The sequence below is a fragment of the Zingiber officinale genome, chromosome 3B, assembly GCF_018446385.1.
Source record: "Zingiber officinale cultivar Zhangliang chromosome 3B, Zo_v1.1, whole genome shotgun sequence".
Taxonomy (NCBI): Eukaryota; Viridiplantae; Streptophyta; class Magnoliopsida; order Zingiberales; family Zingiberaceae; genus Zingiber; species Zingiber officinale.
The window spans coordinates 91,633,472-91,642,997 of NC_055991.1; the positions used below are offsets into that span (position 1 = coordinate 91,633,472).

The following is a 9,526-nucleotide window of genomic DNA, read 5'->3' on the forward strand; positions in this document are numbered from 1 at the left end:
GAGTGAAGAAAAACAGTGGCGTGGACGGCGTGGTAAACATTCGGTCAGCATGCAGCGCAGCAGCGGTCTGCGCCCAAAACGTCGGCTAGTCACCGAACCCGGTTCAAGATAAGAACAGAAGCGGTTTCGGCCACCTCTCCACGCCATGCACCTTCTTCGACGTGCCACGCCTCTGACTCACCGCCTTCCCACGTGTCCCTCCGCCGATCTTCCCCTCCCCGCCTTTTAAACCTCCCCCCTCCTCCTCGACGCACCTTCCATCCACCGCCACCGCCATCGCCGCCGCACCTTTGAATCTTCTTTTCCCGTCTAAAGAGCCACAGCCAGGCACCATGCCGCCTCGCAGGTTCGCCTTAGGCCGCACCGAGGACGCCGTCCACCCTGACGCCATGCGCGCCGTCCTCTCCGAGTTCATCGCCACCGCCCTCTTCGTCTTCGCCGCCGAGGGCTCCGTTCTCTCCCTCGGTACGCATGATTAATCGGTCAGTACTGTTGGTTAATTAATCGGGAGAGACTAACCGAGTGTTGGTCGCATGCAGGGAAGCTGTACAAGGACGCGTCCACGCCCGGCGGGCTGGTGGTGGTGGCCATCGCCCACGCGCTCGCCCTCGCAGTGGCGGTGTCCGTCGCGTACAACGTCTCCGGCGGGCACGTCAACCCGGCCGTCACCCTCGGCGCGCTCGTCGGCGGCCGGATTTCCCTCATTCGGGCTCTGTTCTATTGGGCCGCCCAGCTCCTTGGCGCCGTCGTCGCCGCTCTACTTCTCCTCCTCGCCACCGGCGGCATGGTAACCGATAACGAACTCGCCCCTCGCCTATATATAACTAAGCTAAAGCCATTCGCATGCAGAGGCCGGTGGGGTTCGCGGTGGCGTCGGGCGTCAGCGACTGGCACGCTGTGCTGCTGGAGATGGTGATGACCTTCGGCCTGGTGTACACCGTGTACGCGACGGCGATCGACCCAAAGAGGGGGAACCTCGGGACAATCGCGCCGCTCGCCATCGGGTTCATACTGGGAGCCAACATACTGGCGGGCGGCCCTTTCGACGGCGCGGCGATGAACCCGGCACGGGCGTTCGGGCCGGCGCTGATCGGGTGGAGGTGGAAGAGCCACTGGGTCTACTGGGTGGGGCCGTTCCTGGGGTCGGCGCTGGCCGGACTGGTCTACGAGTTTCTGCTGATCCCGGCGGAGCCGCCTCGCACGCACCAACCTCTGACTCCCGAGGACTACTAATTATTAGTACGACTCCCTTCCTTTCTCTTCTTCTTCATCCTGCTTCTTGTTCTTCTGTTTGCCCAACCTGCTGCTTGTTCTTCTGTTTGCCCTAGTGTTGCAGAGTGGCATGTAACTCAGTATTTGTGTTCTTGAGCTTGTAATAAGTGGCACCTTTGATCATCTTTTATTTGTAGTTAATTAATAAATGTGTTTCAGTTAATTAACTGATCCGGTCTAAAAGTGAGTTGGAAATGTTGTTCTGTTGATTCCCCACATTTGGATCTCCGATGCTTAAGTAAGTGAGAAAATAATGGAAGCAAATGATAGCTGAGAGTGTGTCTAAAAATAAAAATAGAGCATTACATATCTCAAAGTGTTAGCTTATAAAGAGCTTATGAAAATGAGCGTGTAAATTTCTATGACAGGTTGGAAGTTTTTAAAATATTTATTTGTTGGTGGATATTCTCTGTCTTGTACCACATAAACTTCTAAAAGAACCTCACGCTGGGTCGATCGACAACCACTTGGCCATGGGATCGCCATTTTGGTCTCACGGATTGTAGTGAACAACTTACTCTCTACTTGGCTTTTCATTTTACAAAGGAAACGTAATATATCTAATCGCTCTTAGGTCCAATTGGATAGGGTAATGGATTGGATATATTAGAGTATTTATAATGTATTATCATTATAATACTCATTACCTCATTAAAAAGTATAGATTTTATTATCACTTATTTATTATAATAATATATCTTTTTCACTCATATTTTTTTTAATATTAATATTCATTACAGTACACTCAATCATTTATAAAAAATACCTTATTATTTTCATCCAATTCAGATATAAAAGAAGATTATAGGAACAAATGTCTTATTATTTTCATCCAATTCGGATAGAAAAGAAGATTATAGGAATTTAAAAAAAAAATAGATGGAGAGAATACTTAGATAGTAGAATTGGAGTTAGTGAGTAAATGAAATTTCGAATTAGCTGTTAACTAGTAGTTAAAAAATAGCGATTAAAAAACTAACCGTTTTATTTATTTTTAATTTTAAAATTTATAATTTTTTTAATAAATAAGATTTAAAAAATAAATAAAATAAAAATATGGGGTGGGCTTGCATTGTTTGAACGCCTTCAAGTGAAGGGGTGTTAAAACCCCCCCTTTCATAATGGTGTTTAACACTAAGGGTGCGTTTGATTCGGGGTTATATTTGATAACTTTGATTATCCATCCAAGGTTATCAACCAACACCTTATTTGGTTTAGGTAATTGATGATTCCTAAGTTATGATATATGTTTGACACATCAGCAATTTGGGCATATAGCCCGGAATCAAAAAACCCCATAAAATTACGATTTTCCTTGATTCCCTGGTTAACCAAAAATTTAAGACAATATTACTCTTCATTATTTACCCTTTGAGACAAAAAATAGCTTTATAAATTTATCAAATTTCAATCTACCGCTCGAATATAATCAAACCCTCCCGATTCACAAAAACCCTAGCCTTGTTCGCCGCTCCTCCTCTCGCGAACACGCACGAGCTTTTCCCTCTCGCGGCGACCTAGCAACGTTTCTCTGCGACGATCCTCCCTCTCGTGCACACGCAGCGTTCCTCCCTCTCGCGATGATCTAGCGGCTTCCCCCTTTCAAACCGTCCCATTCGCGAACATCCCCACTCGGCTTCTTGGAAAAGGTATGATCTTATACATTGTTAGCGATTGTTGTATCATGAAAGACCTCTTTTTTTTCCCATGAAAGCAAGTTACCACCATTCTTCATGTCTATTTTAACATCGTCTTGTTGCCCTTTTGTTTTAGGTTCTGTTTAGTTTTTGTTTTGTTCTTGATGTTTAGTTGTTATTTAGTTCTTGTTTAGATCTTGTCAGTTAGGTCTTGTTGTTTAGTTGTTGCTGTTTAGTACTTGTTTTGTGCTGTTTAATTCTTGTTTAGTTTTTGTTTGGTTCTTGCAACTTGTAAGTTGAACCTACAAATTCTCTTTCAACTATTTAGTTCTTGTTGTAACTTGCTGTTCACAATTTGAAATTTTCTACCATGCTAATTTATTATTTGGTTCATTGCCCTATTTACATGATAGGTTGATATGACTCAGTTAGCAGTAAGACAGGAGATGAAAATGATTTCTGTACTCATTATACGCATGAAGATGATGGAAAACAAGTTATTTATGCTTTTATCGTTGGCAATTGTTTTAGCTATTAAGAGAAGGAGTGGTAGATTGAGGAGGAGCATATCATATGCTTATCATGCATTGTCTAGATATAATATTAGGACTTAAACATAAATGAGATGGCTTTTATAGTGATCGACAATGTGTTGATAACTGTAGGATGGATAGAAGGTCTTTAAGCAAACTTTCACTACAAGAAAATTGAGATTCTACAACACTTAAACGACAATTCTTTTTATAAAAAACGTTGTCTATTTTTTTTAACAACGCTTTTAGTGAAAAGCGTTGTCTATTTCATTATTTTCTTATTAATAGACAACGCTTTTCTAAAAACCGTTGTCTATTAGTGATTTTTACGGGTCAAAGACAACGCTTCGTAAAAAGCGTTGTCTATTAGCCTTTTTTTTTAGTGTCTACGATAATGATTTTTAAAAAGCGTTGTCTATTGTCAAGTTATCATCTCAATCTTAAGTGATCTAGACCGCTTATCTCAAGATCTGACGACTGGATCTTCATCCATCTTCATCACAATATGGACGGCCCAGATTAAAGGAGGAGAAAACTTCGTTTCCTTTTACCCATGCGACGACACAGTGCTTTCGCGACATCTCCTCTCGCGCGGCTAGGGCACGCGACCTCCCACCGCCGGCCGTCTCTTCTCAAGATCGGAGAGGATGAAGGACAGCATATTCTAGTCCAAAGGCCTCGCGCTCGCGTCCATCTCCGTCGCTGGAGGCTGCGGCGACAGCGTCACAGGCACTGGTTTCCTCATCCACCGTAACCTCCTCCTCACAACGCATGCCTGTCTCCCTTCTGCTACGGTGGCTGAGGCGGCCAAGATCCAACTCTTCCGTGGCTGCGCTGTTGGCCGCCTCATCCCTCAGAGGTCAGTTGCTTCCTGCTTCATTACTGATTTTCCGCATTTGTTTCGAGATTCTCCTGCCTCCCTGTAACTCAGGGTTTGAATTAGAAATTTTGAAGTGTGGTGATTCGATTGTAGATCAATCTGGAAGTAGGTAAAAGCATGCCAATGGCGAGTGCAATTTGTCCCAGATCTAATGCTGTGTACATGAGAATACATAGTTCCTATATTGTTAAGATTTTTTCCCACCTTTTATTTAGGGATTTAGCATTCTTCGAGCAACTAAAAACCTTTTTGTTTGAAAAATATGCATTCTTCATATGCTTCTTTTTGTGAAATTATCATAACTATAGAAAACCCAAATTGACCTCTTTCTGCATATTGAAACTGGAGATTTGACTATGTACGTAGACCCATATGACATTGAAGTGGCAAACAAAGATGGATATTTTTATGGGGTAGTTCTAAATCTCTCTCATTGAATTCTATACAAACTACAGCAGAGAGCTGGCGTCAGGTCATAGGTGTTCTAATGAACACAAAGTTTCAAGTCTATTTTAACATCAATCTCTGTCTCATTTAAATCCTACTTTGTTTCTTCACTTAATCATTCTTAGTATTCCCCGCACACATTCACATGACATTAAAAATAAAACAAGTTTGTAGAGAATCTCAATTATTAAAGTACAGCATGGATGAGCTAAGAAGAGGAATAGTTAGTCTTCTGTAAATATAAACTAATATTTCTTTGCTATACAATAATTAATTCAGTAGAAAAAATATACAAAAATAATTGCATACTATAATTGCTAACACCAAGATGATATTAGGGTAATATGGAACATTGTGTGTACCTTCACTATGAGCCTATGGTGGTATTCCTACCTCCCTAGGACCTGTTACCTTGGTTTGTTTCTTTGTGCATTGAAGGTTCTGTTTCTAGGATGGGGGTGTTGGTCCACAAGTTATTTTATTGAAGGCTTACTTATAAAGGAGATGATGGATCAGTCCATTTAGTTAATGACTTCTTGGTGGATTATCACTATGATCCTTAGGAAGTTGTACCTATTGTTGTGGAAATAAAGCAAGTATTTAGTGATTCCCAGTAGGCAGCATAACATCATATGAGTGTTTACGACCTTATTTTAACCCACAATTCCTTTTCTTTTCATAGTCATTCCTTTATAACTTATATAAGCTTATGAACCTTTTACCTGGAAGCCTATCTTTTTTATTTTTGGTTGTAAATTTTAAATATGATATGCTAGCGCATCTATCCGATCACAGGCATTTCACAACAGTAAGGGATTCTCTTGGTCTGACATGATGTATCATTTGAGCTAAGCCTTTTTGATTGGCTGAATCTCGGATGGTATGTTATATCAGTTACCTCTACTCCAAGCAAGGTATGTATTTTTTTATCACAAATTGCCTCAGCGTTGTTTAACTTTTATGCTCACTCAAATTGCTAGATGCATTAAGCTATGCAATTTGAATGCAATTAGTTTAGTGTTCCTATGATGTTTGTTCTTTATTTGAATGCAATTAGTTTAGGTTTTGTTACATGCTCTAGTTTTTGTTTCACTAGATGTTTACTTGATGTGTTTTTACTTTCCATGTTCTAGGTTAGATTGGATCAAAAATCCAGACTACGAACAAGTGAGTTTCCTACTTTTCCTTGCAAATTGTTGATAGTTTGTCATTGGATGATTATCTCATCTGTAATAATTCTTTTAAGAATTCAGTCTGCTCAAATTCTTCTTATCTTGAATCTGTTAGTTCTTTTATTTTTCTAGAAGTTGTGTAAGCATGCTGAATTTTTTTATATTTTGAATCTTATTTTTTTCTCCTATTTCATATTTCATGTCTATTATCTGATACTTGAATTTTCTTTGTTCATATATTCTTTGTTATCTTCTACTAAGAAAACAACGCTTTTTTATGCATTGTGAGACCTTACCATATGTTTAGAACAATTTGTATTGATGGATGCCTGGTGAGCATGGCTGGTGAATGTACTAGAATGTGTTTTATGCTATATGATTTGCCAAACAAAGAATGATATGCAATGAATGACAAATAATATAGTCTGTAGATGTATCTTACTGTTGCTTTTTCAATAGACGAGGACTACTTATTATCTTGTCAAACATTTGACAATGAGAAGGAATTTCAGTAATGCGAGAAGAATATATCTATGTGATTTATAGCATTAATATGCCTGTTAAAGAAATGTAGCCAGTAAAATATAAAACCAATCCAAGATATCATTCTAGGTTCTATGTATAGAATCATGTGTGGCTTTGGTTGCCTTTTTTCTTGTGCACTAATTTACCTGCCAAAGATCCATTTCTTTCTTCTGTCTTTCTCAATCCAAATTTTCTCATTGCTGTATGGTGTGAACTGTGACCTTTGTTTTCAACTTTAAGAGTGAAAATTTCTTTTGCATAATACTGATGGTATTGTTTTCTGTGGCAGATACACAGTGGTAGGTGTTTTGTTCCAGTCTCAAACCGACAATCCTTTTTGATCAGTATATCTAGTAGAAGTAAGCATGCAGATCGTTGTCTTCGAGGCCGACTAGCTATTTTGTGCTTTTTTTGTTTTAAATTCGAATGTCACTATCTACTTTGAAACAGAACTATTTAGTCTTTGTGTATAGTTGAATTCTCCTGTAAATACTAATACTTTGTAATTGAATTCTATTGTTTTGGTACGAGTTTGAAATCATTAGTTGAGCTAATTAATGTTATTTTATATGTCAAATTCAAATCTAGACATGGTAAAAGAAAATTAATAGTTTTATAAATATTAAAAAATGATTTTGTAAATAGATTTTTTTATTTTTATTTTAAAAAGACAATGCTTTTAAAGCGTTGCACAAGTGTTGTCTTTGCCAAAAACAACAACGCTTTTAAAGCGTTGCAAAGATGATGTTTTTGTAAAAAATACACAACGCTTTTAAAGTGTTGTCTTTGCTACAAACGACAACGCTTTAAAAGCATTGTCGTTGAGCAGACTTTTAACAACAGTGCCTTTAACAGCGCTTTTTCAGGCACAAAGACAACGCTTTAAAAGCGTTGTCTATTAGCTTTTTTCTTGTAGTGTTCGTTATTTGCTAACGACGCATGGAAAATTGAAAGGAAACAAAAATATGTCAATTAATAAACTTGTAATATCTTTTCTTCACATTATTGCACATAATGTGAAGAATAGGGTCCTAAAACAACAAACAGCTAGATCCGGCGAGACAATTAATAGGCAATTTCATGTAGTTTTGAACTCTATTCTGCGGTTACACAACATTTTACTTAAGAAGCCAAAACCAATCCCAGAAAATTGCACGGATGACAGGTGGAAATGGTTCAAGGTACAAGTATATGATTTCTATAAATTTTTTTTATTAATCAATTTAATGTACATAATAAAATAAATTGATTTTATAATGCTTCTTTGAGTGTAGGGTTGTTTGGGAGCATTAGATGGGACTTATATTAATGTCAATGTCCTAGCAAATGATAAACCTAGGTATCGAACCAGAAAATGTGAAATTGCAACCAATGTCTTGTGTATATGCACATCGAACATGCAATTTAGCTATGTCCTACCGGGTTGGGAAAGATCTACGGCAGATGGTAGAGTCTTAAGGGATGCTATTAGTAGGAGGAATGGCTTGAAGATTCCTCAAGGTAATTAAGTTGTAATTATTGTAAAATAATAGTCACTTGTAATATATTTAACAAATATTTGGTTTATATACCCGATTTATATATATATTAATACTTGTTCACTCTTAATATATATATATATATATATATATATATATATATATATATATATATATATATATATATATATATATATATATGTTGTTATTATTTGTGTGATGCTGGATACACAAATGGGGAAGGTTTTTTGGCACCATATAGAGGTCAAAGGTACCACTTGACTGAATGGAGGCAAGGTTATCAACCAGCGAAAGCTAAAGAATACTTTAACATGAAACACTCTCAAGCAAGAAATTGCATTGAGAGGTGTTTTGATATTTTGAAAGCTAGATGGGCTATATTGAGAGATAAGTCATTTTATTCTGTTAAGACTCAATGTAGGATTATTTCTGCTTGTTGTATTCTCCATAATTTCATAAGGTATGAAATGATAATTGATCCGATAGAGACTAAGCTTGATGTCCTTGAGTCAAATGAAAGTGGTGGTGGCGGTGGCGGTGGCGGTGATGATGATGATGATGATCTGATTAGGCATTGTGAGACCAGTTTTGCTTGGACTGAATGGAGAGACAAGCTTGCAGATGATATGTTCACGAGCTGACAGCCATCAATTAATTAAATTTAATGTTCTTTCTTGAAATTTGGGTTTCATTTCCATGTACTAAACTTTTTAATTATGTTCTATTGGGGTTTATTATCCATTTGAATTATTTGAACAATATGATTGTTTCTGCATTTTGTATATTATTCATTTGAACAATTTGATTATGATTTGTGCAAGAACAATGTGTTATTTGGATGGTTTAATTTTAGTTTTCAATGGAAGGAAAGAGCCAAAAGATGCCAAATGTAGTTGAAAAAGTAGAAAGTTCAATGCCACAGAAGTTCAAAAGAAAAACTCAAAGCACCAAACGCTTATGGACAAAACAAGAGGATGCTGCATTAGTTGATTGGCTTGTTGAGTTGAGTAAAGATTCAGCTTTGAAGAGCGAGAATGATTTCGAACTGGGTACTTGGTGCATTTGGAGAAACTCATGGCTGCTAAATTGTCATCAAGTAGTTTAAAGGCTACTCCTCATATTGAGTCAGGGTACAAGCTACTAAAGAGACAGTTTCATGCTATCACCGAGATGTTGAATCATAGCAGTGGATTTGGCTGGAATGATATTGAGAAATGTATCATTACAACAAAAGACGTCTTTGATGATTGGGTTAAGGTAACTTTTTCTACTTTGTGTATTTCCATTTCTTTGATAACTATAGGGGTTTTATTTTTTTGCTAATGATATGTTTTTAATTTAGAACCATCTGGCTGCTATTGGTTTAAGGAACAAAGAGTTCCCCCACCTTGATGACTTGATGTTTGTGTGGGGGAAAGATCATGTCACGGGAGCTAATGCAGAAACCCCTGCTAATGCTGTAGAAGAGATAAATTTATGCGATGAAGAGGTCGACACATTTAATGCAGAAATATTTGCTGAATGTTACAAAGGTGAAGAATCTAATGATGTCAACCAAGCA

General features: G+C 38.0%; 1 protein-coding gene across 1 annotated transcript; it reads left to right on the forward strand.

Annotated features, from left to right (window-relative positions):
• Nucleotides 1-332: 332 nt before the first annotated feature.
• On the forward strand, nucleotides 333-1,233 carry LOC122056764 (aquaporin TIP3-1-like). The gene is made up of 3 exons (XM_042618867.1): nucleotides 333-465; nucleotides 540-787; nucleotides 850-1,233. Exons 1-3 carry the CDS (start codon nucleotides 333-335, stop codon nucleotides 1,231-1,233), a joined length of 765 nt encoding a protein of 254 aa, XP_042474801.1.
• Nucleotides 1,234-9,526: the final 8,293 nt, after the last annotated feature.